Below are 25,124 nucleotides of genomic sequence, written 5' to 3'. Positions count from 1 at the left end.
ACAGAATGAGAGCGGGAGAAAGAGCCAGAGGGAGGGTGGAGAAGAGAGAGAAAAAGAAAGAAAGAGGGAAGAGGTGGGAGGAGACTAAGAAATCGCCAGGTACTGAAGCTCAAAAGCCACACATCCGTCCCCGTTTCCTTGTTTGAAATTTATACTGCAGAGCCTGTGAGGAAGTTGATAAGCATTCTAAAGGAGTAGAGTAAACACACATCCTTAGATCTAGTACAGGTGGATATACTGTAGGTAAATATCATTAAAGACAAACAAATGTATCACAGTTCACAAACAGGCAGTCAAAACAATATGCAGAGTAATGGTTTTATGAGGAAGTTCCGGGTAGTAATGATTTAGCAACCTACATTCAATAACACATGTACTATTATTCTGGCAACTGGTGTATGAGGCACATACATGTTTCTGCACAATATCATAGAGGTATTGACATTAATATTTATGATTTACATGGAAGGCCGCCCTGTGTTCCTCACATCCGGAGTAAAGAGATAGATCATGTTTTTGTCTCAACATAATGAGCAAGCAATGTGTGGCTGGATCACAAAAATATTCCTGAACAGAGCAGAAAATAAGTCATTTACATTTAAATAACATTTCCGTCTCACATACAGATCATCTGAGCAACTTCATAATGTTTGTTGAAAGGATCTGTGGTCCCACTGACAAGTCTTGTTTATGCAGCAGAAGGCACCGGGCCTAACTGTTGAACAAAAATTAATCACTAATCACCTTTATCTACTCCACAACACCGCGACGCGTACCACTGTTCCCTAACAGTGGTACGCGTGGCGGTGTTGTGGAGTAGATAAAGACCTCTGCACGCTGCGCGGTGCACCACAGAGCCAGGGCCATCCCTGGCAATTCATTACTACCGCCTATTTAAAAGGCCTCAGCCTGGAAAGATGAGATAGTCAGGAAAGCTGCCGCAGGGCATTGGGACAATTGCTCAGATTTATACATTTGTGGACAGACACTTGGTGGAATGACTGTTGTTATTTCACAAGAATGAGTGATAACTCCCAGGCATGCTCCTATGGCAGGGAGAGAGAATACAGAGCTTCCCTGCACTTTAACTATTCAAAAAGAGGCTTTCTGAGGATTACCACCTGTCATAATGGGAATCCAAAGAAGGGTCTGTATCACCAATAATACAATTTCATTTGCTTAGATATGAAAGTATGGATGTGGTGAAAGTAGATGGAATAAAATCATACATTGTTTTTGTTGGAAAAAACAACAAAATTGACAAGAACTATTTGGTTTGAAATGTTGAGATGTTTTTCTCTGGGCACCTGACCAATAACAAATAGTCTATTGTCTCATCATGAGAACTGCTATTCACTAGCTCCTTCCATGTAATTTTTTTGGTACAGTGTATGAATGTAATTTATTTTAGCTGAGACAATAACATTGCGTATTATGCTTTCAACAAAAGCACAAAATCATTCAATAGTGTCTGTCAGCACAAGGACAAACCAAATGTTCAATTAATTGTTTTAATTTACTTACGGCTCAGAATTGATTTCAGTTATCCAAGTGTGTCTAACTGTGCATATGAGAGAGCATGTCTGTATGTGTGCACTCTACTCTTTAAATTAATGCTGGGAAATGAGGGGAAATCAGCATCCTTTCGGAGTGGGAAAGGTGCACTGTGGGTCATGTGTTGATCTTGGCCTGCAGCCAAGGAGGCCTCTTCTCTGGACAGAAAGCATTGCGAGGGCACACACTTCAATCTAAAGAGGGCTGCAGGTAAGGCCTGTGTTGTAATACATTTATTTAATGTAGCCCATGTCTCTGAGTAAATATAAACAATCACAGAGAGTTACGACAGGTCAAAAGGCCGAAGAAAATATAAAAATAGAGCCACATCTCCCACTGGGCTTCCAGCCTTTAAAAAAATAATAATTTTATTTCACCTTTATTTAACCAGGTAGGCTAGTTGAGAACAAGTTCTCATTTACAACTGCGACCTGGCCAAGATAAAGCAAAGCAGTGTGACACAAACAACAACATCAGAGTTACACATGGAATAAACAAACATAGTCAATAATACAATAGAGAAAGTCTATATATAGTGTGTGCAAATGAGGTAGGATAAGTGGCGTGAGGTAATAAATAGGCCATAGTGGTGAAATGATTACAGTATGGCAAAAGCCTGTCCCTTGTGGCTCAGTTAATTCCAACGGGGTACCAGCACAAAAAATATATATACAAATGTATGCACTCACTACGCTTCTGCTAAATCAGGCTTTCCAAAACTCGGTCCTGGGGGAGCCCCTGGGTGCACATTTTATAAGTTAGTCCTTCAATGGCGTCTCAAATGCTGCTGACCAGCTCTCAAAGACAGAGCAAAGCGTCTCCCGATTCCCTTGTGTTTTCATTTTACTGAGAGTTCTCCAATTAATGACGCACTGCACACCCTAAGGCCTAGCCCACATTCTGGCCAAATAGATGTGCTGCTTCTACTGGTGTTTGGGAGGACACTTTCCTCTGGCTCCTTACCCTCATTAGATCAATTTAAGATCCATCGACATCACAGTGTCGCACACTTCTGCCTGATTGGTGTTACACTTTGTCCACAGCCCCAGCTAACACACCTGTCATACACAAATCTGATTTCTGGCCATGCAACTTGTGTCTGAACGGTCAAATCAAATGTATTTGCCCTCAAGTGGTTTTTAGACTCTTATTTGGCATAACTTGTTGCTTGCTAGCTGCTCTATTGACAGTTTGACAAAAACATGTGGTAGTTAACTAGTTTGTTAATTGTTTACAAACAAATTAGTAAATGTGCTCAAAAGCTAAACATCTACCTAGCTAGCTAGTGGATTGCTGAGGCTAGACAAAAAGGCTTCGTCTTGAAAGTTGGATAATCTTATCCTTTGAGGCTTTAGAAGTGATCTTACGCTATTATTTTGAACATTCAAAGCAACTGGGGCACATCCATGGCAGGCATTGTTGTCGCCATAGTTTGCTACTTAACTTCTGAGTGATAGGAAGCACCACCACCAATCAGCCTAAACCACTGTGCACACGCACGTCCTTACTATGACAACTAGCGTAGCCATGTTAGCGAATGACTGCTGTCTGAACAAACACAGATCTGAGTTGGTCACTTGTAACAAAACTGTATTGAGCATTACAGTCTGCAGTGTGAGCAAGGCTTAGAAATGGTCCAGACGACTGGTTTTTCTGTTATACATAATAATTAATTGTACCCACCTGGTGGTCCAGGTCTGAATTAGTCCCCAGTGGAACGGACTTCGAGGTCTAGCTTCTTAGGGCTGCAATCCCGTTAACGGGATCGATATGACAACAGCCAGTGAAAGTGCAGGGCGCCAAATTCAAAACAACAGAAATCTCATAATTAAAATTCCTCAAACATACATGTATCTTATACCATTTTAAAAGGTAATCTTGTTGTTCATCCCACCACAGTGTCCGATTTCAAATAGGCTTTACAGCGAAAGCACCACAAACGATTATGTTAGGTCACCACCAAGCCACAGAAAAACACAGCCATTTTTCCAGCCAAAGATAGGAGTCACAAAAAGCACAAATAGAGATAAAATTAATCACTAACCTTTGAAGATCGTCATCAGATGACACTCATAGGACTTCATGTTACACAATACATGTATGTTTTGTTTGATGAAGTTAATATTTATATGAAAAAAATGGATTTTGCATTGCCACGTTACATGCACTAGTTCCAAAAATATCCAGTGATTTTGCATTGCCACATCAATTTTACAGAAATACTCATCATAACTGTTGATGAAAATACAAGTGTTACACATGGAATTATAGATATACCTCTCCTTAATGCAACCGCTGTGTCAGATTACAAAAAAGTTTTACGGAAAAAGCAAATCATGCAATAATCTGAGAACGGTGCTCAGAAAAATAAAAATTATCCGCCATGCTGGAGTCAACAGAAATCAGAAATAACATCAGAAATATTCCCTTACCTTTGATGATCTTCATCCGAATGCACTCCCAGGAATCCTAGTTCCACAATAAATGTTTGATTTGTTCGATAATGTCCATTATTTATGTCCAAGTAGCTACTTTTGTTACGGAGGTCCAGCCGAACGTCGGACGAAAAGTTCAAAAAGTTATATTACAGGTCGTAGAAACATTTCAAACTAAGTATATTATATAATCAATCTTTAGGATGTTTTTTTTATCATAAATCTTCAATAACGTTCCAACCGGAGAATTCCATTGTCTGTAGAAAAGCCATAGAACGCAGGTCGCTCTCATGTGAAATGCGCGTGACCAGGACCTGGCTCTCTGCCAGACCATGGACTCCACATCACAGGAGAAGCCTCATTCAAGTCTCTAAAGACGGTTGACATTAGTGGAAGCTCTAGGAAGTGCAACTTGAACCATATCCCACTGTGTATTCGATAGGGCTGAGTTCAAAATCTACAAACCTCAGATTTCCCACTTCCTGTTTGGATTTTTTTCTCAGGTTTTTGCCTGCACTATGAGTTCTGTTATACTCACAGACATCATTCAAACAGTTTTAGAACCTTCAGAGTTTTTTCTATCGAAATGTACTAATCATATGCATATATTAGCATCTGGGACTGAGGATCTGGCCGTTTATTCTGGGCACCTTATTCATCCAAGCTACTCAATACTGCCCCTGTAAGTCGGAAGTTAACATACACCTTAGCAAATACATTTAAACTCAGTTTTTCACAATTCCTGACATTTAATCCCAGTAAAAATTCGCTGTTTTAGGTCAGTTAGGATTACCACTTTATTTTAAGAATGTGAAATGTCCGAATAATAGAGACAATTATTTATTACAGCTTTAATGTCAGCTTTTATTTGATTTCTTTCATCACATTCCCAGTGGGTCAGACGTTTACATTCACTCAGTATTTGGTAGCATTGCCTTTAAATTGTTTAACCTGGGTCAAACCTTTTGGGTAGCCATCCACAAGCGTCCACAAGCGTACATTTTGGCCCATTCCTCCTGACAGAGCTGGTGTAACACGCACATGCTTTTTCAGTTCTGCCCACAAATATTCTATAGGATTGAGATCAGAGCTTTGTGATGGCCACTCCAATATCTTGACTAAGCCTTTTTGCCACAACTTTGGAAGAATGCTTGGGGTCATTGTCCATTTGGAAGACCCATTTGCAACCAAGCTTTAACTTCCTGACTGATGTCTTGAGATGTTGCTTCAATATATCCACATAATTTTCCTACCTCATGATGCCATCTATTTTGTGAAGTGCACCAGTCCCTTCTGCAGCAAAGCACCCCCACAACATGAAGCCGCCACCCCCGTTCTTCACGGTTGGGATGGTGTCCTTCAGCTTGCAGGCCTCCCCCTTTTTCCTCCAAACATTACGATGGTCATTATGGCCAAACAGTTCTGTTTTTGTTTCATCAGACCAGAGGACATTTCTCCAAAAAGTATAATCTTGTGCAGTTGCAAACCATAGTCTGGCATCCTTGCTCCCAAGGATGAACCAGACTTGTGGAGGTCTGCAATTTTTTTTGTGGAGTGGTTGAAAAATGAATTTTAATTACTCCAACCTAAGTGTATATAAACTTCCGACTTCAACTGTAGATCCATGTAGTAGCAGCACAATACAGTATCCTCAATGGAAAGACATTGATTCGAGTCATGCATTAGCATACAGAGTAGAATACGCTATCTTTAATGGATGGCAAAGAGAGCAAGTGATACCAGAGAGGTTGAGTAAGGAAGTGAAGAAAAGATGAAGATAAATATATGGATAAAAACTCAAATGAAGTTGCTTGGGGTTCTCCATAGACAGGGCACCCCATTCAATTACTGGGCTGTAAATAACACATGACCTACAGATCTGACCAATCTCACAGACTTTCTCTCAAACCATCAGGGGCAATTATAGAAGCAAAAATACACAACAAAAAAAATTAACTAGATTTTTAATCATACAGAACATTGCCCCTAAGGTGGTCAAGTCAAATAATGTGTTTTAATGCGGCAGATATAACGTCATGACACATTAAATCCATCTTAATTGATATGAATTGTTCGCCCTCTCTTTCCAATGCCCGGTGTGGAATGAGACAGGACAAATGGCTTTGCTTTGTAAATATCCTCCTTTATCATGATGAAATAAAAGCTGGCCTCCTTCCTATTTTAGAGTAAGCATTCCTGTGTTTGCATCATTATATGCTGAGAAGCACTGCACAGCTACACAATTAATAATAATCAACATACAGTCAAAATGGTTTGGAAGGCAGCGGGGAAAACACAACAAATACAAAAACATCCCCTTGAGTCACAAAGCAGGATTATTCGGAGGTGCTTGTGATTAAAAATGGAGTAAACAAGCAAATAAGAGGATTTATAGATAGAAGATCCCACATTATTTTCCCAGAGCTCCAGCAGTGTTGCATTAGTTGAGAACACTGGCCAGGGGACTTGGAAAAGTTAAGGAAGAGAGAAAGAGAGGTGCTTCCTACTCAAATGAGGTGATTACACAGTTGCCTTGGAGGAGAAACACTATATCCACCTCCTCTGCTGACAGTGAGTCTTATTGACAAAAGGATGGACTTGTTTTTATGCCAGGTCTGAGCTGTATGTATGGTATGAAATATTAGATGTAACACGAGAGGAACAACACAGAGAGGAAACTCTATTTACCACCCATGCCAAACAGTGTGCATTTAAATAATACATCAGAGTCCATGTTTCAGTAGTCCTGTGTGGATTGTCAAAGTGTCTGAACAACATTTCTTATGATTCATCATCTTCTACCCCCTCAGCCTCCTGTTTCTTTGACTCCCATGTTGGGGGTGGAAAGAATAATGCCATGCCTATCACAGGAGACTCTCTGGAAACGCCTGAGGGAAGGAAAGTCATCTACCAACTTCCTGTCCCTTGCCACACACTGGTTGACAGTCATTTATCAAACTAATTTGACAGTTGGAATGCATTTCCTCTCCCCTTTGAATCTCTCAAACCCCAAAATATCATGTTCCAGTAGGGAGTCACACCAACACATGCACAACTCTACCACATACTCTAGAGTATGATCCCAAATGTGACTGCTACCACCAGGACAACGACCAGCTATGATTAATATTACTGAATTCCAACGACTAATGTTTTGATCATTCCACACACAGTGGGTCTCACTGTTTCGCTCTCACATTCTGATACTGTATCATCATGTGCATTTATTACACAAATATCCCAATCTCAGCTTCCAGTGCCTTTTAGAATGTCTGGGTATTTTGGCAGGATGATCGTGTGAAACTTTCCCCTGGCCCACGGACGACCCCACAACCAGTGGTGTCAGTCTCAGTCTCTAAGCTAACGTTATAGGGATTAATCCTTATAGAAGCACTAGTACCTCGGAGGTAGATCAGTAGTAACATAAACAGGTGTGTGTGTGTGTGTGTGTGTGTGTGTGTGTGGTTATTTTCAAAGGTGTCAAGTGGAGAGTACAGACTGAGTACCTAGATCAATAGTATTAATCCCAGTGTACTCCAGGATGTTAATAACATCAATGGGAGCCATAATCACACCGTTTTCCAGGAACAATCATTCACACGGCAAAACAAACTAAACTCCATTGCTTTAAGGGTTTTTGAAATGAATGCAGAACTCAAATAATCATTGGCAGATAAAATTAGATCCCTTAATAGTATTTCTGCCTGCAGGGCCCCAACAAAATCAATATCTAAGACTGAGCATTGATAATGTGTGAAAAGTCAATGTTCATATGGGGGTGGAGGCTTTTGTGTTGGTACCTGAGAGGAAATAGCCCTCACTGCATCACTAAACACAGCCGTTGTGGTGAGAAAGTTTGTCGTGAGACTCCTAATTGTTGGTCCATTCGGCTTTCAGCAAATAGATGCTGACAATTAGCGAAAGCATACACATTAGCGAAAAGTGGAAAATTCCTGAATGAATGCTTTCATTTCAGATACATAGGGCATGTTGAACTGTTGACCTTGGCTCTACTTAGGATGTTATTGGCTCTACTGTTCATCTGAAGGGCTGCCGATAACTTAATTGAAATTGCCTCAATAAAAGGCCTGCCACTGCAAACGTCAGCTCAGAGAGGTCATTTTGTACACCTTTTTTTCTGTGTAATCAGCAATATGATGGTCAGCCACTCGTGGTCCTCTATTACCTTTACTAATTGGATTGGTGTCTTGCCATGGGCGTGACGTCCTGACTATCACACTGACTGAGGTCCTTGGAGAAAACACTGAAGGAGTGGTGCTGAAACACCTCCCTGATACACAGGCTTCTGTTCTGACTATCAGGCAAAGGGAGCCTGACACTATAGCAGTTACTGGACTGTGGATACATCAGCCGCAGCTCAGCCCAGACACGGCATCCGTCCCAAATTACACCGTATTCCCTATTTAGTGCACTACTTTTGACCAGAGCCCATAGTGGATCCCATAGGGCTCTGGTCAAAAGTAGTGCACTAAATAGGGAATAGGGTGCTATTTGAGTCAGATCCATGGCTACTCTTGCTCCATCCCAATGCGCTTCAATGTTAAGGGTGGTATTACTGAAGCTCAGGACTCGTCTATCTGGAGGGGCGAGGCTAATGTAAATGGCTGAGGACCAAGCAGCGCGCTAGCTGGTGGTGCTGCAGAGTTAATTGCTTTTTAAACTGGCTTCAAGAGATTATACTTGCCTGTGATGCTCTGAAAGCACAACTTGTTCAGACATGTAAAACCCTTAACTTAACCTACCATTTCCGCGCCCTTGCAGAAATCGAATTAACATAATGCAAAAATCCCAATCAAAATCCGTATGTTTAAGCAAGAGATGAGCTGCGTCTCAATCCACCAAAACCGTCCATATCGCCCTTCCACATCTGCTGTAAAAGGTGGCAGAGCTAGAGTGGTGTTTGTTAGACCATTAGACACCCTGAAAATCGGTCTTCTCACAAAAACGTCTGTAGCATCTGAACAAGACAGCTTTCTCTGTTTTTCAAGGATCTGTTGTTCCATGAAGTGTTATTCAATGCATTTCTATTGGCTAATAGCAGTAATGCCAAATTCAATGTTTCATCCAATGTATTGTTCTAAATAGCTAAATGATCCTTGGTATGACCATCTTAAAAGAATTCCATATGTTAGCTTAGACCCGGGTTAGACAGGACTTAGACTCTAGAGGGTTAAAACCAAATCAGGTTGGTTACAGATGGCAATCGGTGTTCTTGGAGAGGCTAGTACAAATGCATGGCATGAGTACAGGCAAATCAAAGCCGTATGGTGCATTGGCGTACTAAGAGCATTCATTTCCCCTGCCTGCCTGTCATGCAGGAAACTGTTCTAGCGCAAGTGTCAACTTAAAAACTCTAACACATCCTCTACACTCGATACAGTGTTTCCGGTTTGAATTTAAAAAGGTGACAACATTTTAACACTCTCCGGTGAAACCACCACAGGGTATTTTGAACAGAGGGGTCTGTTAATTTCATTATACACAATCTGATTTCCAGCTGAGGAGTTTTTTGAGCAGGCAGCGGTATGGAAACCACATTAGGTCCTTGGAGCATAGAGTGAGGTGGACTGCTGAAACTGTCTTTTCAATAAGAAACTGGTCCAAATGAAGCCTCTGCTCAGTCTGCCAATCATGGAACCCATATTGAGTAACCTAACATTCATAGCTCAACATGAGCTTATGATGAGTTATATCTTATATTTCAAATGTCCAGTTGAAGGTATCCTTTAAAGTCCCAATGCAGCTATTTTTATAGCAATACAAACTTACTTCTGGGTAACAATTAAGTACCTTACTGTAATAGTTCTCCATTAAAATTGTAAAAATGAAACAAATAGCTTTTTAGCAAAAAACGATTGAGCAAGAATTTTGCTAGGATTGTCTGGGAGTGGTCTTTAAAGTAGGTAGGGGAAAACAAAACAATTGAGGTTATTGGCAGAGAGGTTTGGAACTATTTTTGTTATTGTTCTATTAACTTATTTACTATCTGGTGATGTCATCAGGCAAGCTGAACCTCCAATTTTATCTTCTTGGCAGTGCTTATGTTAGGAAAACGGAGGGCTTGCGGGTTAGTCTATGTGGTCTCAGGCAGTCAGGGGGAATTAAGTACAGGTGGGAACCATGGTGGTGCATGACATCTGCTTAATTTACTGGGACCCATAACAACATGGTATGAATGCCACCCCCATAAAAATCAACCAGACACTAACGGAACCACCCATTTTAACACTGCTACAATAGTATTAGAGAAAATAGTGGGGAAAGAGAAATATCAGGAATGTGAAGTCTATACAGCAATAAATGGTGGGGAAAGAGAAATATCAGGAATGTGAAGTCCATACAGCAATAAATGGTGGGGAAAGAGAAATATCAGGAATGTGAAGTCCATACAGCAATAAATGGTGGGGAAAGAGAAATATCAGGAATGTGAAGTCCATACAGCAATAAATGGTGGGGAAAGAGAAATATCAGGAATGTGAAGTCCATACAGCAATAAATGGTGGGGAAAGAGAAATATCAGGAACGTGAAGTCCATACAGTAATACATAGTGGGGAAAGAGAAATATCAGGAATGTGAAGTCCATACAGCAATAAATGGTGGGGAAAGAGAAATATCAGGAATGTGAAGTCCATACAGCAATAAATGGTGGGGAAAGAGAAATATCAGGAATGTGAAGTCCATACAGCAATAAATGGTGGGGAAAGAGAAATATCAGGAATGTGAAGTCCATACAGCAATAAATGGTGGGGAAAGAGAAATATCAGGAACGTGAAGTCCATACAGCAATAAATGGTGGGGAAAGAGAAATATCAGAACGTGAAGTCCATACAGCAATACATGGTGGGGAAAGAGAAATATCAGGAACGTGAAGTCCATACAGCAATACATGGTGGGGAAAGAGAAATATCAGGAACGTGAAGTCCATACAGTAATACATGGTGGGGAAAGAGAAATATCAGGAACGTGAAGTATACAGTAATACATGGTGGGGAAAGAGAAATATCAGGAATGTGAAGTCTATACAGCAATAAATGGTGGGGAAAAGAGAAATATCAGGAACGTGAAGTCCATACAGCAATAAATGGTGGGGAAAGAGAAATAAGAATGTGAAGTCCATACAGCAATAAATGGTGGGGAAAGAGAAATATCAGGAATGTGAAGTCCATACAGCAATAAATGGTGGGGAAAGAGAAATATCAGGAATGTGAAGTCCATACAGCAATAAATGGTGGGGAAAGAGAAATATCAGGAACGTGAAGTCCATACAGTAATACATAGTGGGGAAAGAGAAATATCAGGAATGTGAAGTCCATACAGCAATAAATGGTGGGGAAAGAGAAATATCAGGAACGTGAAGTCCATACAGCAATACATGGTGGGGAAAGAGAAATATCAGGAACGTGAAGTCCATACAGCAATACATGGTGGGGAAAGAGAAATATCAGGAACGTGAAGTCCATACAGTAATACATGGTGGGGAAAGAGAAATATCAGGAACGTGAAGTATACAGTAATACATGGTGGGGAAAGAGAAATATCAGGAACGTGAAGTCCATACAGCAATAAATGGTGGGGAAAGAGAAATATCAGGAATGTGAAGTATACAGTAATACATGGTGGGGAAAGAGAAATATCAGGAACGTGAAGTATACAGTAATACATGGTGGGGAAAGAGAAATATCAGGAATGTGAAGTCCATACAGCAATACATGGTGGGGAAAGAGAAATATCAGGAATGTGAAGTCCATACAGCAATAAATGGTGGGGAAAGAGAAATATCAGGAACGTGAAGTCCATACAGCAATAAATGGTGGGGAAAGAGAAATATCAGGAACGTGAAGTCCATACAGCAATACATGGTGGGGAAAGAGAAATATCAGGAACGTGAAGTCCATACAGCAATACATGGTGGGGAAAGAGAAATATCAGGAACGTGAAGTATACAGTAATACATGGTGGGGAAAGAGAAATATCAGGAACGTGAAGTATACAGTAATACATGGTGGGGAAAGAGAAATATCAGGAACGTGAAGTCCATACAGCAATACATGGTGGGGAAAGAGAAATATCAGGAATGTGAAGTCCATACAGCAATACATGGTGGGGAAAGAGAAATATCAGGAATGTGAAGTCCATACAGCAATACATGGTGGGGAAAGAGAAATATCAGGAACGTGAAGTATACAGTAATACATGGTGGGGAAAGAGAAATATCAGGAACGTGAAGTCCATACAGTAATACATGGTGGGGAAAGAGAAATATCAAGAATGTGAAGTCCATACAGTAATACATGGTGGGGAAAGAGAAATATCAGGAACGTGAAGTATACAGTAATATATGGTGGGGAAAGAGAAATATCAGGAACGTGAAATCCATACAGTAATACATGGTGGGGAAAGAGAAATATCAGGAACGTGAAATCCATACAGTAATACATGGTGGGGAAAGAGAAATATCAAGAATGTGAAGTCCATACAGCAATACATGGTGGGGAAAGAGAAATATCAGGAACGTGAAGTCCATACAGTAATACATGGTGGGGAAAGAGAAATATGGTGAAGTATACAGTAATACATGGTGGGGAAAGAGAAATATCAGGAACGTGAAGTCCATACAGTAATACATGGTGGGGAAAGAGAAATATCAGGAACGTGAAGTATACAGTAATACATGGTGGGGAAAGAGAAATATCAGGAACGTGAAGTATACAGTAATACATGGTGGGGAAAGAGAAATATCAGGAACGTGAAGTCCATACAGTAATACATGGTGGGGAAAGAGAAATATCAGGAACGTGAAGTATACAGTAATACATGGTGGGGAAAGAGAAATATCAGGAACGTGAAATCCATACAGCAATAAATGGTGGGGAAAGAGAAATATCAGGAATGTGAAGTCCATACAGCAATACATGGTGGGGAAAGAGAAATATCAGGAACGTGAAGTCCATACAGCAATACATGGTGGGGAAAGAGAAATATCAGGAACGTGAAGTATACAGTAATACATGGTGGGGAAAGAGAAATATCAGGAACGTGAAGTATACAGTAATACATGGTGGGGAAAGAGAAATATCAGGAACGTGAAGTCCATACAGCAATACATGGTGGGGAAAGAGAAATATCAGGAATGTGAAGTCCATACAGCAATACATGGTGGGGAAAGAGAAATATCAGGAATGTGAAGTCCATACAGCAATACATGGTGGGGAAAGAGAAATATCAGGAACGTGAAGTCCATACAGCAATACATGGTGGGGAAAGAGAAATATCAGGAATGTGAAGTATACAGTAATACATGGTGGGGAAAGAGAAATATCAGGAACGTGAAGTCCATACAGCAATACATGGTGGGGAAAGAGAAATATCAGGAATGTGAAGTCCATACAGCAATAAATGGTGGGGAAAGAGAAATATCAGGAACGTGAAATCCATACAGCAATAAATGGTGGGGAAAGAGAAATATCAGGAATGTGAAGTCCATACAGCAATACATGGTGGGGAAAGAGAAATATCAGGAACGTGAAGTCCATACAGCAATACATGGTGGGGAAAGAGAAATATCAGGAATGTGAAGTCCATACAGTAATACATGGTGGGGAAAGAGAAATATCAGGAACGTGAAGTCCATACAGCAATACATGGTGGGGAAAGAGAAATATCAGGAACGTGAAGTCCATACAGTAATACATGGTGGGGAAAGAGAAATATCAGGAACGTGAAGTATACAGTAATACATGGTGGGGAAAGAGAAATATCAGGAACGTGAAGTCCATACAGCAATAAATGGTGGGGAAAGAGAAATATCAGGAACGTGAAATCCATACAGCAATAAATGGTGGGGAAAGAGAAATATCAGGAATGTGAAGTCCATACAGCAATACATGGTGGGGAAAGAGAAATATCAGGAACGTGAAGTCCATACAGCAATACATGGTGGGGAAAGAGAAATATCAGGAATGTGAAGTCCATACAGTAATACATGGTGGGGAAAGAGAAATATCAGGAATGTGAAGTCCATACAGCAATAAATGGTGGGGAAAGAGAAATATCAGGAACGTGAAGTATACAGTAATACATGGTGGGGAAAGAGAAATATCAGGAATGTGAAGTCCATACAGCAATACATGGTGGGGAAAGAGAAATATCAGGAATGTGAAGTCCATACAGCAATACATGGTGGGGAAAGAGAAATATCAGGAATGTGAAGTCCATACAGCAATACATGGTGGGGAAAGAGAAATATCAGGAATGTGAAGTCCATACAGTAATACATGGTGGGGAAAGAGAAATATCAGGAATGTGAAGTCCATACAGTAATACATGGTGGGGAAAGAGAAATATCAGGAATGTGAAGTCCATACAGCAATACATGGTGGGGAAAGAGAAATATCAGGAATGTGAAGTATACAGTAATATATGGTGGGGAAAGAGAAATATCAGAACGTGAAGTCCATACAGCAATACATGGTGGGGAAAGAGAAATATCAGGAATGTGAAGTCCATACAGTAATACATAGTGGGGAAAGAGAAATATCAGGAATGTGAAGTCCATACAGTAATACATGGTGGGGAAAGAGAAATATCAGGAATGTGAAGTCCATACAGCAATACATGGTGGGGAAAGAGAAATATCAGGAATGTGAAGTCCATACAGCAATAAATGGTGGGGAAAGAGAAATATCAGGAATGTGAAGTATACAGTAATATATGGTGGGGAAAGAGAAATATCAGGAATGTGAAGTCCATACAGCAATACATGGTGGGGAAAGAGAAATATCAGGAATGTGAAGTCCATACAGTAATACATGGTGGGGAAAGAGAAATATCAGGAATGTGAAGTCCATACAGTAATACATGGTGGGGAAAGAGAAATATCAGGAATGTGAAGTCCATACAGCAATACATGGTGGGGAAAGAGAAATATCAGGAATGTGAAGTATACAGTAATATATGGTGGGGAAAGAGAAATATCAGGAATGTGAAGTCCATACAGCAATACATGGTGGGGAAAGAGAAATATCAGGAACGTGAAGTCCATACAGCAATACATGGTGGGGAAAGAGAAATATCAGGAACGTGAAGTATACAGTAATACATGGTGGGGAAAGAGAAATATCAGGAACGTGAAGTCCATACAGTAATACATGGTGGGGAAAGAGAAATATCAGGAACGTGAAGTCCATACAGTAATACATGGTGGGGAAAGAGAAATATCAGGAATGTGAAGTCCATACAGCAATACATGGTGGGGAAAGAGAAATATCAGGAATGTGAAGTCCATACAGCAATACATGGTGGGGAAAGAGAAATATCAGGAATGTGAAGTCCATACAGCAATACATGGTGGGGAAAGAGAAATATCAGGAATGTGAAGTCCATACAGCAATACATGGTGGGGAAAGAGAAATATCAGGAATGTGAAGTCCATACAGTAATACATGGTGGGGAAAGAGAAATATCAGGAATGTGAAGTCCATACAGTAATACATGGTGGGGAAAGAGAAATATCAGGAATGTGAAGTCCATACAGCAATACATGGTGGGGAAAGAGAAATATCAGGAATGTGAAGTCCATACAGTAATACATGGTGGGGAAAGAGAAATATCAGGAATGTGAAGTCCATACAGTAATACATGGTGGGGAAAGAGAAATATCAGGAATGTGAAGTCCATACAGTAATACATGGTGGCAGGAACATGCACCAGCACTTATTAGCTTTAGTTTCACAGCCTTGGAATTGTTTCTTTGTTAACAGTGAAGCACGGACAAATGATCAACACGTTATTTTGCTGAAACGGCCTGATATTTTTAAGAAATAAATAACATGGGGGAGCATGTTGAAAAATATAAATACAAATACAAACGCAAACTCTCTGGGGAGAGGCGCCTTGAGTATTTTCAGAATGCGTTCGCTCACCCTGCAAATCAGGAAACGTGAGATTGACTGCGGGCCACCCCACCTCTCTGCTACCCAGGAGCACATGTCATTTTCATTCTCCTTTTTTCCCTTATCATAATAGTAGGAGTGAAAATAAACTGAAGTTCACAGAAAAAGGTTAAACAATGCGACAGGAAGTTTATTTTATCTGTGTAGGAGGCGAAGACATACATAATACATCGCTGAGCATCGTTTGCCATTCTTGGCCTACAGTTGCTCACTGCACCCATTCCGGGATGGGGAGGATGCTTAATATTTATGCTTCAGATAGAAAACAGGATGTCCTGCTTCCCCTGTCCCCTGTCATGTAAGATACACACTATTTGATTGTCACCCGTGATGTTACTTTTCTACAACGTCCTTAATGACGTCTTCCAATCATTCAACTTGATTCCAGGTACAAGCTGGAAAACACTAGCTGAAATGGTGCCTTACTATGACATTAAAATCCTATTTAAATTCAACTATTAATCTCAAAGGGAATCTTAGGGGAAAAGTAGTCTAATTTAAAAGCCTCAATGGCATACATACAGAACATTATAAAAATCCCTGAGCGATATATCCTGTATGTATATATTAGACTAATATTTGAATGTAAGCCCAGTAATCAAAATCTGTTTTACTGTGACCACACAGACGCTTGGTGCCTACATCTCTCAAATGTGCTATCTAGTCACCAAGGGTGCCTTTTGCTGTGGATATTAGGGTCTATATTAAACTAATGTTTCAAACTAATCCTACCTTTTTTGATAGGTGGGAGAGTGCAGAGAGATTTCAGGAAAACTAAGGGGAAATGGAAGATACTGATAAAAAAGTTTCATAAACATACAGTATAATACAATCCTGCCAATTCCATGGGCAGAGCATAATTCACTTGGTCAAGGAGAAGATTATTATGATTGTCTATGATGGATGAAGGCAGAGACATACAGTGCATTCGCAAAGTATTCAGACCCCTGGACTTTTCCCTTTGTTACATTACAGCCTTATTCTTAAAATTGATTAAATAATTTCTCTCATCAATCTACACACATAAAAAAAAAAACAGAAATACCATAGTTACATAAGTATTCAGACCCTTTGTTATGAGAGTGGCCAGACGGAAGCCACTCCCCAGTAAAAGGCACATGACAGCCTGCTTGGAGTTTGCCAAAATGCAGCTAAAGGACTCAGACCATGAGAAACAAGATTCTCTGGAAAATGTAACTCTTTGGCCTGAGGAAACCTGGCACCATCCCGAAGGTGAAGCATGGTGGTGGCAGCATCATGTTGTGGGGATGTTTTTCAGCGGCATGGACTGGGGAGATTAGTCAGGATCAAGGGAAAGATGAACGGAGCAAAGTACAGAGAGATCTTTGATGAACCTGCTCCAGTGTACTTAGGATCTCAGACTGGGGCGAAGGTTCACCTTGCAACAGGACAACGACCCTAAGCACACATCCAAGACAACACAGGAGTGGTTTCAGGAAAAATCACTGTGTAGCAACAATCTCCTGAGAAGAATGGGTGAAACTCCCCAAACACAGGTGTGCCAAGCTTGTAGCGTCATACCCAAGAACACTCAAGGCTGTAATTGCTGCCAAAGGTGCTTCAACAAAGTAAAAGGTCTGAAAACGTATTTCAAAAATGTCTAAAAACCTGTTTTTGCTTTGGAATTCAAATCAAATTTTATTTGACACATGCGCAGAATACAATAGGTGTAGTAGACCTCACCATCAAATGTTTACTTACAAGCCCTTAACCCACAATGCAGTTCAAGAAATAGAGTTAAGAAAGTATTTACTAAATAAAATAAAGTTTTAAAACACTGTAAGTAACACAAGAAAATTACATAACAATAACGAGGCTATATATAGGGGGTACCGAGTCAATGTGTGGGGGGTACAAGTTAGTATAGGTAATTTGTAAAGTGACTATGCAAAGATAATAAAAAGCGAGTAGCAGCAGTGTAAAAACAAAGGGGGGAGGCAGGGTCAAGTAAATAGCTCAGGTGGCCATTTGATTAATACTTCAGCAGTCTTAAGGCTTGGGGATAGAAGCTGAGCATTTTGGTCCTAGACTTGGCGCTCCGGTACTGCTTGCAATGCCGTGGATTATGGGGCATTGTGTTTAGATTGATGATGGGCTGATAAGGTAACAAAATGTGGAAAAAGTCAAGGGGTCTGAATACTTTCCAAATGCACTGTACAGTAGACATCTCCTTGTAAGCAGCCTACAGGGCTGTACCTGAACTATATCCCCTGAAAATCTCCCTCTAAACCCTGACAGTAGCCAAGAAGAGTAAACGCAAAACTGCAGTCTGCCCTCTGAATGTCAATCTGGGAATACAGCTGGTCTATTCACTCCTGAGCACCAGGCAGGGGAATAGATGGATAGTGTCTCAGGCTGATGGACAGGCAATGCCCAGAGTAATGAAACACTGCATACATTCTGCATCCTTCTTAATAACCACTTTCCATCTTCAGATTCCTTCTTCGAACACAACCACTCCACTACGTGCTCCCCCATATAACTTCTTTATCTAGTCCTGGCTTTGTTGGTATGCTGCTTAATACAGATGCCATGGCAACCCAAGCGTGTGGGTATCACACCGCCCTGGCAGAAATGATTGAGAATACCTTTTGCAGGTTTGTCATCATGGACCCCAGGGTAAATACTGGAAAGGATTGTTCTGAAAAGCATGTTAGTTTATTTCCTTAGATCTGAGAGGAACTCTTAGTGAGTGACAGCCATGACACTACCTCCACCAGAAACCTTGTTTATTTTTCCTGGCTTTTCCAATTATGTTTTATAAGAAGGCCCTAGGCAATTATCTGTATGCAAATATCACAGAGCAGTGAGATGAAGAGAGGTAACAGGGAGAGGAAAAAGACAGAATGAAAAAGAATTGCGGGAAAAAAAGGAAGAACGGAGATGGAGACTTACCGGCACACTTTGTCCTGGTGATGAGAGGTGGTCCAGGCTGGCCGGTGCCCCCCTCCCCTGGTCTGGTGAGCAGCACACGGATCTCGTACTCTGTGTCTGGGTCCAGGTGCCACAGCTTGTAGTTAGGGGAGTTGACAGCATGGGTCTCTATCCAGCTCCCTGATGTCATGCGATACTCCACCTCCTTCAGAATGATGGGGCCGTCCCCGAATATGGAGTTGGCATTGAGCTGGATCAGAAGGTAGGTGGGCCCCACGCCCAGCAGCTGAGGAGGTGCGATAGGCCGCGGGGGTTCTGGAGGACACAGGGGGGAATCAAAGCATATGGCTTAGAACAGCACACACCTAAAAGCGTTTCAATTTCTAACTTTATCTATTTTTGGCAAAAGATTTCCACATCTGTGTTTTATTGTAAATTATTTTTCAAAAATAATTTTGGACTCTTTCTTCCAAATTGATAATCAACCTAATAAGATTTGTGTCATTGTCAGACCCCCAAGTTTAAGTTAGAATCGTCTTATTTTTCATCCCTTAGCTAGACCAAGGGCGCCAAACTATCAAACACTCTCAGAATAACCAGATGGTTCCCCTTCCAGTCAGTCTGGATAGGTCTGAAGTCTGGCCCAGAGCATCCTGGACTAAACTGCAAAAAGTGAACTCTAAGCAAGTGTCAGGATGTTGGCCTGGGGGTAGGTTTATGACAGTCATAAATACCTCTTCACCCCCTTTTCCTCTCTCTACCCTACTGATGTTACATTTGCAAAACCCGTGGTTAACATATAGATTCTGGGAACATCAGAAGGTGGGGGGAAATGAACTATATTCTGGTAATGTGACCAATTGAACATATGCGGTGGTACTTAATGAATATGATGTCAGTTCGGTTGTCATCTGAGACATTCTCATCGATGTTAAGATGACATAAACTCTACAGTGGAAAGTCTACACATCAGAGTTATCGGATTCACATGGAATTGTTGTTCAATTTAAATGTTCGAATATGAAATTATTCGTGATGGGATGAAATGTGATTTTAGCTTCTAAAATGTGAGATTTGGGTTTTCATAAGGTAGGGCTCTGCTCAATCAGTGGCCCGCCCCTGTGAATGGACATGGGCTATAAAACTTTTCAAACACGCCCTCCTCTCCCTTCCTATATAAAGCCTTGACGACAATATAACCTCCTGTTCCGAGGATGTGGGGACGACGGTCCGATGTCAGAATGGTTCAGATAATAACTACATCAGCGTGAGCTTTGGTTGCGAATGGTATGAACGTTGAACTCTTATTCACTACAGAAGTGATACCTACTAGCCGTTGAGTTAGCAACAGCCGCTGCAAACGAGGGTTAGGATGGAACAGACAGAGTACGACGTTACTACAACGTATCCAATTGACAACCAGAGACATTCTTCAAAGGACAAAGGACTCGGTTGGACAACACGGCCTTCCATCTACCACCAACCTACCTACTGAGCGCAGCTCAGAGTAAATATTTATTGCATTTTCCAAATGGGCGGTAATTTAGAATGCATAATATACTGTATTTACGATAGCACAGCTTCGCCCTTTGTTCCTCAGTCTTCCCGCTATTTCACTCAAACCCAGACCCTTTTCTTTTGTGTAACAAGCTGTCATATCTGTTCCGCCCATCAGGGACGTTTTCCTTTATGACGTCATTTGTAATCAAGTTATGATTTAATTATGTGTATGTGTAATTCTGTGTGATTTGTTAGGTATTTAGTAAATGTTGTATTGCTGATTCAACTTGTTAGCCAGTGTTCGTGCAGATAACCAAGAATTTACAACTTTCAGATGAGACTGAATTAAGATGACAATTAATATTGACTGCTATTGATGTAAAATATTACATGGTCTTTAAGAGTTTATTCGGAAGATAACAGCTCTATAAATACTTTTTCGTGGTGCCCCGATTCTCTAGTTATTTACATTTACATGATTAGCTCAATCAGGTAATATTACTTATGGAGAAATTATTTTATAGAATAGCATGTCATATCACTTAATCCGGCATAGCCAAAGACACGACACAAGCCTAAATATCTTATATTGAGTAATAATTCACTTAAAATTAGTGAGGGCGTTTTCAAACCAAGCTAAATTATCTAAAGTCATTGTCAGATAATTTTGCTTATTTTAACCTAGAATAGGCTTAATACAAGTAATTTATCTGATTTCAAGATATTTTACCTTAAGACGATTAAAGGTTAAAAAAATACTTAGAAAAATATCTTGAAATACAATAAATAATTTGGGAAATAATATACAGCGCAGGAACACCACAGCATCATTTTACCAAGTCACATTTACTACATTCACCATTCTCACTGCAATGGAAGCCAATGAAACCCTCCCCTTAGAGAGTTAACTAACTAATGGAAGCATCCTATGTAATGTCTGAATAAATATACTGAGGGACATGAGCAGCCAATGTCATGTCATTCCATCACTTTAAGACCAATATAAGGCATGTAAAGGGTCTGACGTCAGATGGAGTTGGTCTCTGGCTCTGCACGTCACACAGGCCTCTTTCTCTCTCCTCTCTCCCTGTCCAGATGGCTGTCGGCCGATTACTTTGTTGCAGCTAATTCAACAGCAGCGGCAATACTCAGAGATCACATCAAGTCCAATCTGACAGTCACTGTACTGGTGCTGGCCCATCCTGCCCATATCATCTTTATGAACTCACGTTACCATCACAAAGTCTGGTATTCACACTTCTGCATATAGTACCTTTTATTAATGTCCACCTGTTCACCCTCCACTTAATCATATACTGCAGGTGGTACATGTACTATGGCACTGTTAGTCAGATGGAATCCAGTGCTTTGGTTCAGCCAATCTGAATCCAGTGCTTTGGTTCAGCCAATCGTGACCTGTGCTTTTGTCTATGGAACCTAACAATTATCTACAAAAAGGCCCTGTTCAGTTTTTAGCCCTGCAGGGCATACATAGAAATATTTTGTTCATGAGACATATTTGTATTTTCTTCAATTAAGCCCAACAGAAGACCATAAATTAGAAAGTCATTGTTTTGCTTTTTTGCATTATTAATACCCAGGTGCATGTAACACTATAAAAAGCTGGTAGTGTATGTTGGTGGTGATTATAGCGTACCAGCAGAACACACAATACCTGAACCCAGGGACACTCCACTGTAGAGGGTTCCCTATAGTTTTTAAATGTGTTAGCTTCCTTGTTTTCTAATTCATCTCTCTCCATCTCAGTAGCTCATGAGACGCGTGCCGCAAAAATGATTTCCGAATTAGGCTAAGCTGGAAAATAAAATAAACCAATAACATAACAGCATTTGAGATGCCCACAACTATGGTGGGCCTATTGCACTAGTGCCAGAAAGCACATACGAAAATGCATGTTAAATTCAGACCCCTTGACTTTTCCCACATTTTGTTACATTATAGCCTTGTTCTAAAATGGAATATATAAAAACATTTCCTCAGCAATCTACACACAATACAAATCGAAAAAACAAGTTTTGAACATTTTGCAAATGTATTAAAAATAAAAAACAGAAACACCATATGTAAATAAGTAGTCAGACCCTTTGCTATGAGACTCAAAGTTGAGCTCAGGTGCATCCTGTTTCCATTTTCTGCAGCATTGAAGGTCCCCAAGAATACAATGTCCTCAATCATTCTTAAATGGAAGAAGTTTGGAACCACCAAGATTCTTCCTAGAGCTGGCCCCCAGGCCAAACTGAGCAATTGGGGGAGAAGGGCCTTGGTCAGGGGGGTGACCGAGTTCCTCTGTGGATATTGGAGAACCTTCCAGAAGGACAACCTTCTCTGCAGCACTCCACCAATCAGGTCTTTATGGTAGAGTGGCGAGACGGAAGCCACTCCTCAGTAAAAGGCACATGCCTGGAGGAAACCTGGCACCGTCCCTACGGTGAAGCATGGTGGTGGCAGCATCATGCTGTGGGGATGTTTTTTAGCAGCAGGGACTGAGAGACTAGTCAGGATCAAGGGAAAGATGAACAGAGCAAAGCACAGAGAGATCCTTGATGGAAACCTGCTCCAGAGTAATCAGGACCTCAGACTGGCACAAAGGTTCACCTTCCAACAGGACAACGACCCTAAGCATAGAGCCAATACAACGCAGGAGTGGCTTCGGGACAAGTCTCTGAATGTCCTTGAGCGGCCCAGCCAGAGCCCGGTCTTGAACCTGATAGAACATCTCTGGAGAGATCTGAAAATAGCTGTGCAGTAACTCTCCCCATCCAAATCAAATCAAATTGTATTTGTCACATACACATGGTTAGCAGATGTTAATGCAAGCGTAGCGAAATGCTTGTGCTTCTAGTTCCGACAATGCAGTAATAACTAACGAGTAACCTAACCTACCAATTTCACAACTACCTTATACACACAAGTGTAAAGGGATGAAGAAAATGTACATAAAGACATATGAATGAGTGATGGTACAGAACGGCATAGGCAAGATGCAGTAGATGGTATAGAGTACAGCATATACATATGACATGAGTAATGTAGGGTATGTAAACATTATATTAAGTGGCATTGTTTAAAGTGGCAAGTGATACATTCTTTACATACATTTTTTCAATATTAAAGTGGCTGGAGTTGAGTCAGTATGTTGGCAGCAGCTACTCAATGTTAGTGGTGGCTGTTTAACAGTCTGATGGCCTTGAGATAGAAGCTGTTTTTCAGTCTCTCGGTCCCAGCTTTGATGCACCTGTACTGACCTCGCCTTCTGGATGATAGCGAGGTGAACAGGCAGTGGCTCGGGTGGTTGTTGTCCTTGATGATCTTTTGGCCTTCCTGTGACATCGGGTGGTGTAGGTGTCCTGGAGGGCAGGTAGTTTGCCCCCGGTGATGCGTTGTGCAGACCTCACTACCCTCTGGAGAGCCTTACGGTTGTGGGCGGAGCAGTTGCCGTACCAGGCGGTGATACAGCCCGACAGGATGCTCTTGATTGTGCATCTGTAAAAGTTTGTGAGTGCTTTTGGTGACACGCCTAATTTCTTCGGCCTCCCGAGGTTGAAGAGGCGCTGCTGCGTCTTCTTCACCACGCTGTCTGTGTGGGTGGACCAATTCAGTTTGTATGTGATGTGTACGCCGAGGAACTTAAAACTTATTACCCTCTCCACTACTGTCCCGTCGATGTGGATAGGGCGGTGCTCCCTCTGCTGTTTCCTGAAGTCCATGATCATCTCCTTTGTTTTGCTGACGTTGAGTATGAGGTTATTTCGCTGACACCACACTCCGAGGGCACCTCCTCCCTGTAGGCCATCTCGTCGTTGTTGGTAATCAAGCCTACCACTGTAATGTCGTCTGCAAACTTGATGATTGAGTTGGAGGCATGCATGGCCACACAGTCGTGGGTGAACAGGGAGTACAGGAGAGGACTCAGAACGCACCCATGTGGGGCCCCAGTTTTGAGGATCAGTGGGGTGGAGATGTTGTTTACCTACCCTCACCACCTGGGGGCGGCCCGTCAGGAAGTCCAGTACCCAGTTGCACAGGGTGGGGTCGAGACCCAGGGTCTCGAGCTTGATGACGAGTTTGGAGGGTACTGTGTTGTTAAATGCTGAGCTGTAGTCGATGAACAGCATTCTCACATAGGTATTCCTCTTGTCCAGGTGGGTTAGGGCAGTGTGGTTGCGATTGCGTCGTCTGTGGACCTATTGGGGCGGGAAGCAAATTGGAGTGGTTCTAGGGTGTCAGGTAGGGTGGAGATGATATGGTCCTTGACTAGTCTCTCAAAGCGCTTCATGATTACAGAAGTAGTCGTTTAGCTCAGTTACCTTAGCTTTCTTGGGATGAGGAACAATGGTGGAAATCTTGAAGCATGTGGGAACAGCAGACTGGGATAAGGATTGATTGAATATGTCCGTAAACACACCAGCCAGCTGGTCTGCACATGCTCTGAGGACGCGCACACCAGCCAGCTGGTCTGCACATGCTCTGAGGACGCGGCTGGGGATGCCGTCTGGGCCTTCAAGCTTGCGAGGGTTAACACGTTTAAATGTTTTACTCACGTCGGCTGCAGTGAAGAAGAGGCCGCAGGTTTTGGTAGCGGTCCGTGTCAGTGGCACTGTATTGTCCTCAAAGCGAGCAAAGAAGTTGTTTAGTCTGTCTGGGAGCAAGACATCCTGGTGTGCGACGGGGCTGGTTTTCTTTTTGTAATCCGTGATTGACTGTAGACCCTACCACATACCTCTTGTGTCTGAGCCATTAAATTGC

The 25,124-nt window shown here is 41.4% G+C and overlaps 1 protein-coding gene across 14 annotated transcripts in view; it reads right to left on the bottom strand.

Annotated features, from left to right (window-relative positions):
- LOC118398716 (receptor-type tyrosine-protein phosphatase kappa-like) overlaps nt 1–25,124 on the bottom strand; it is a 169,779-nt gene that overhangs the window by 65,289 nt on the left and 79,366 nt on the right. For all 14 annotated transcript variants that reach the window (XM_052471045.1, XM_052471046.1, XM_052471051.1 and 11 more), the window contains one exon: nt 18,879–19,172. In XM_052471045.1, the coding sequence (XP_052327005.1) occupies nt 18,879–19,172 (294 nt within the window). The remainder of the gene's footprint in view (nt 1–18,878; nt 19,173–25,124) is intronic.

This window comes from Oncorhynchus keta, chromosome 19, assembly GCF_023373465.1.
Source record: "Oncorhynchus keta strain PuntledgeMale-10-30-2019 chromosome 19, Oket_V2, whole genome shotgun sequence".
In the NCBI taxonomy this organism is placed as follows: domain Eukaryota; kingdom Metazoa; phylum Chordata; class Actinopteri; order Salmoniformes; family Salmonidae; genus Oncorhynchus; species Oncorhynchus keta.
This window is presented reverse-complemented; position numbering and strand designations above follow the sequence as displayed.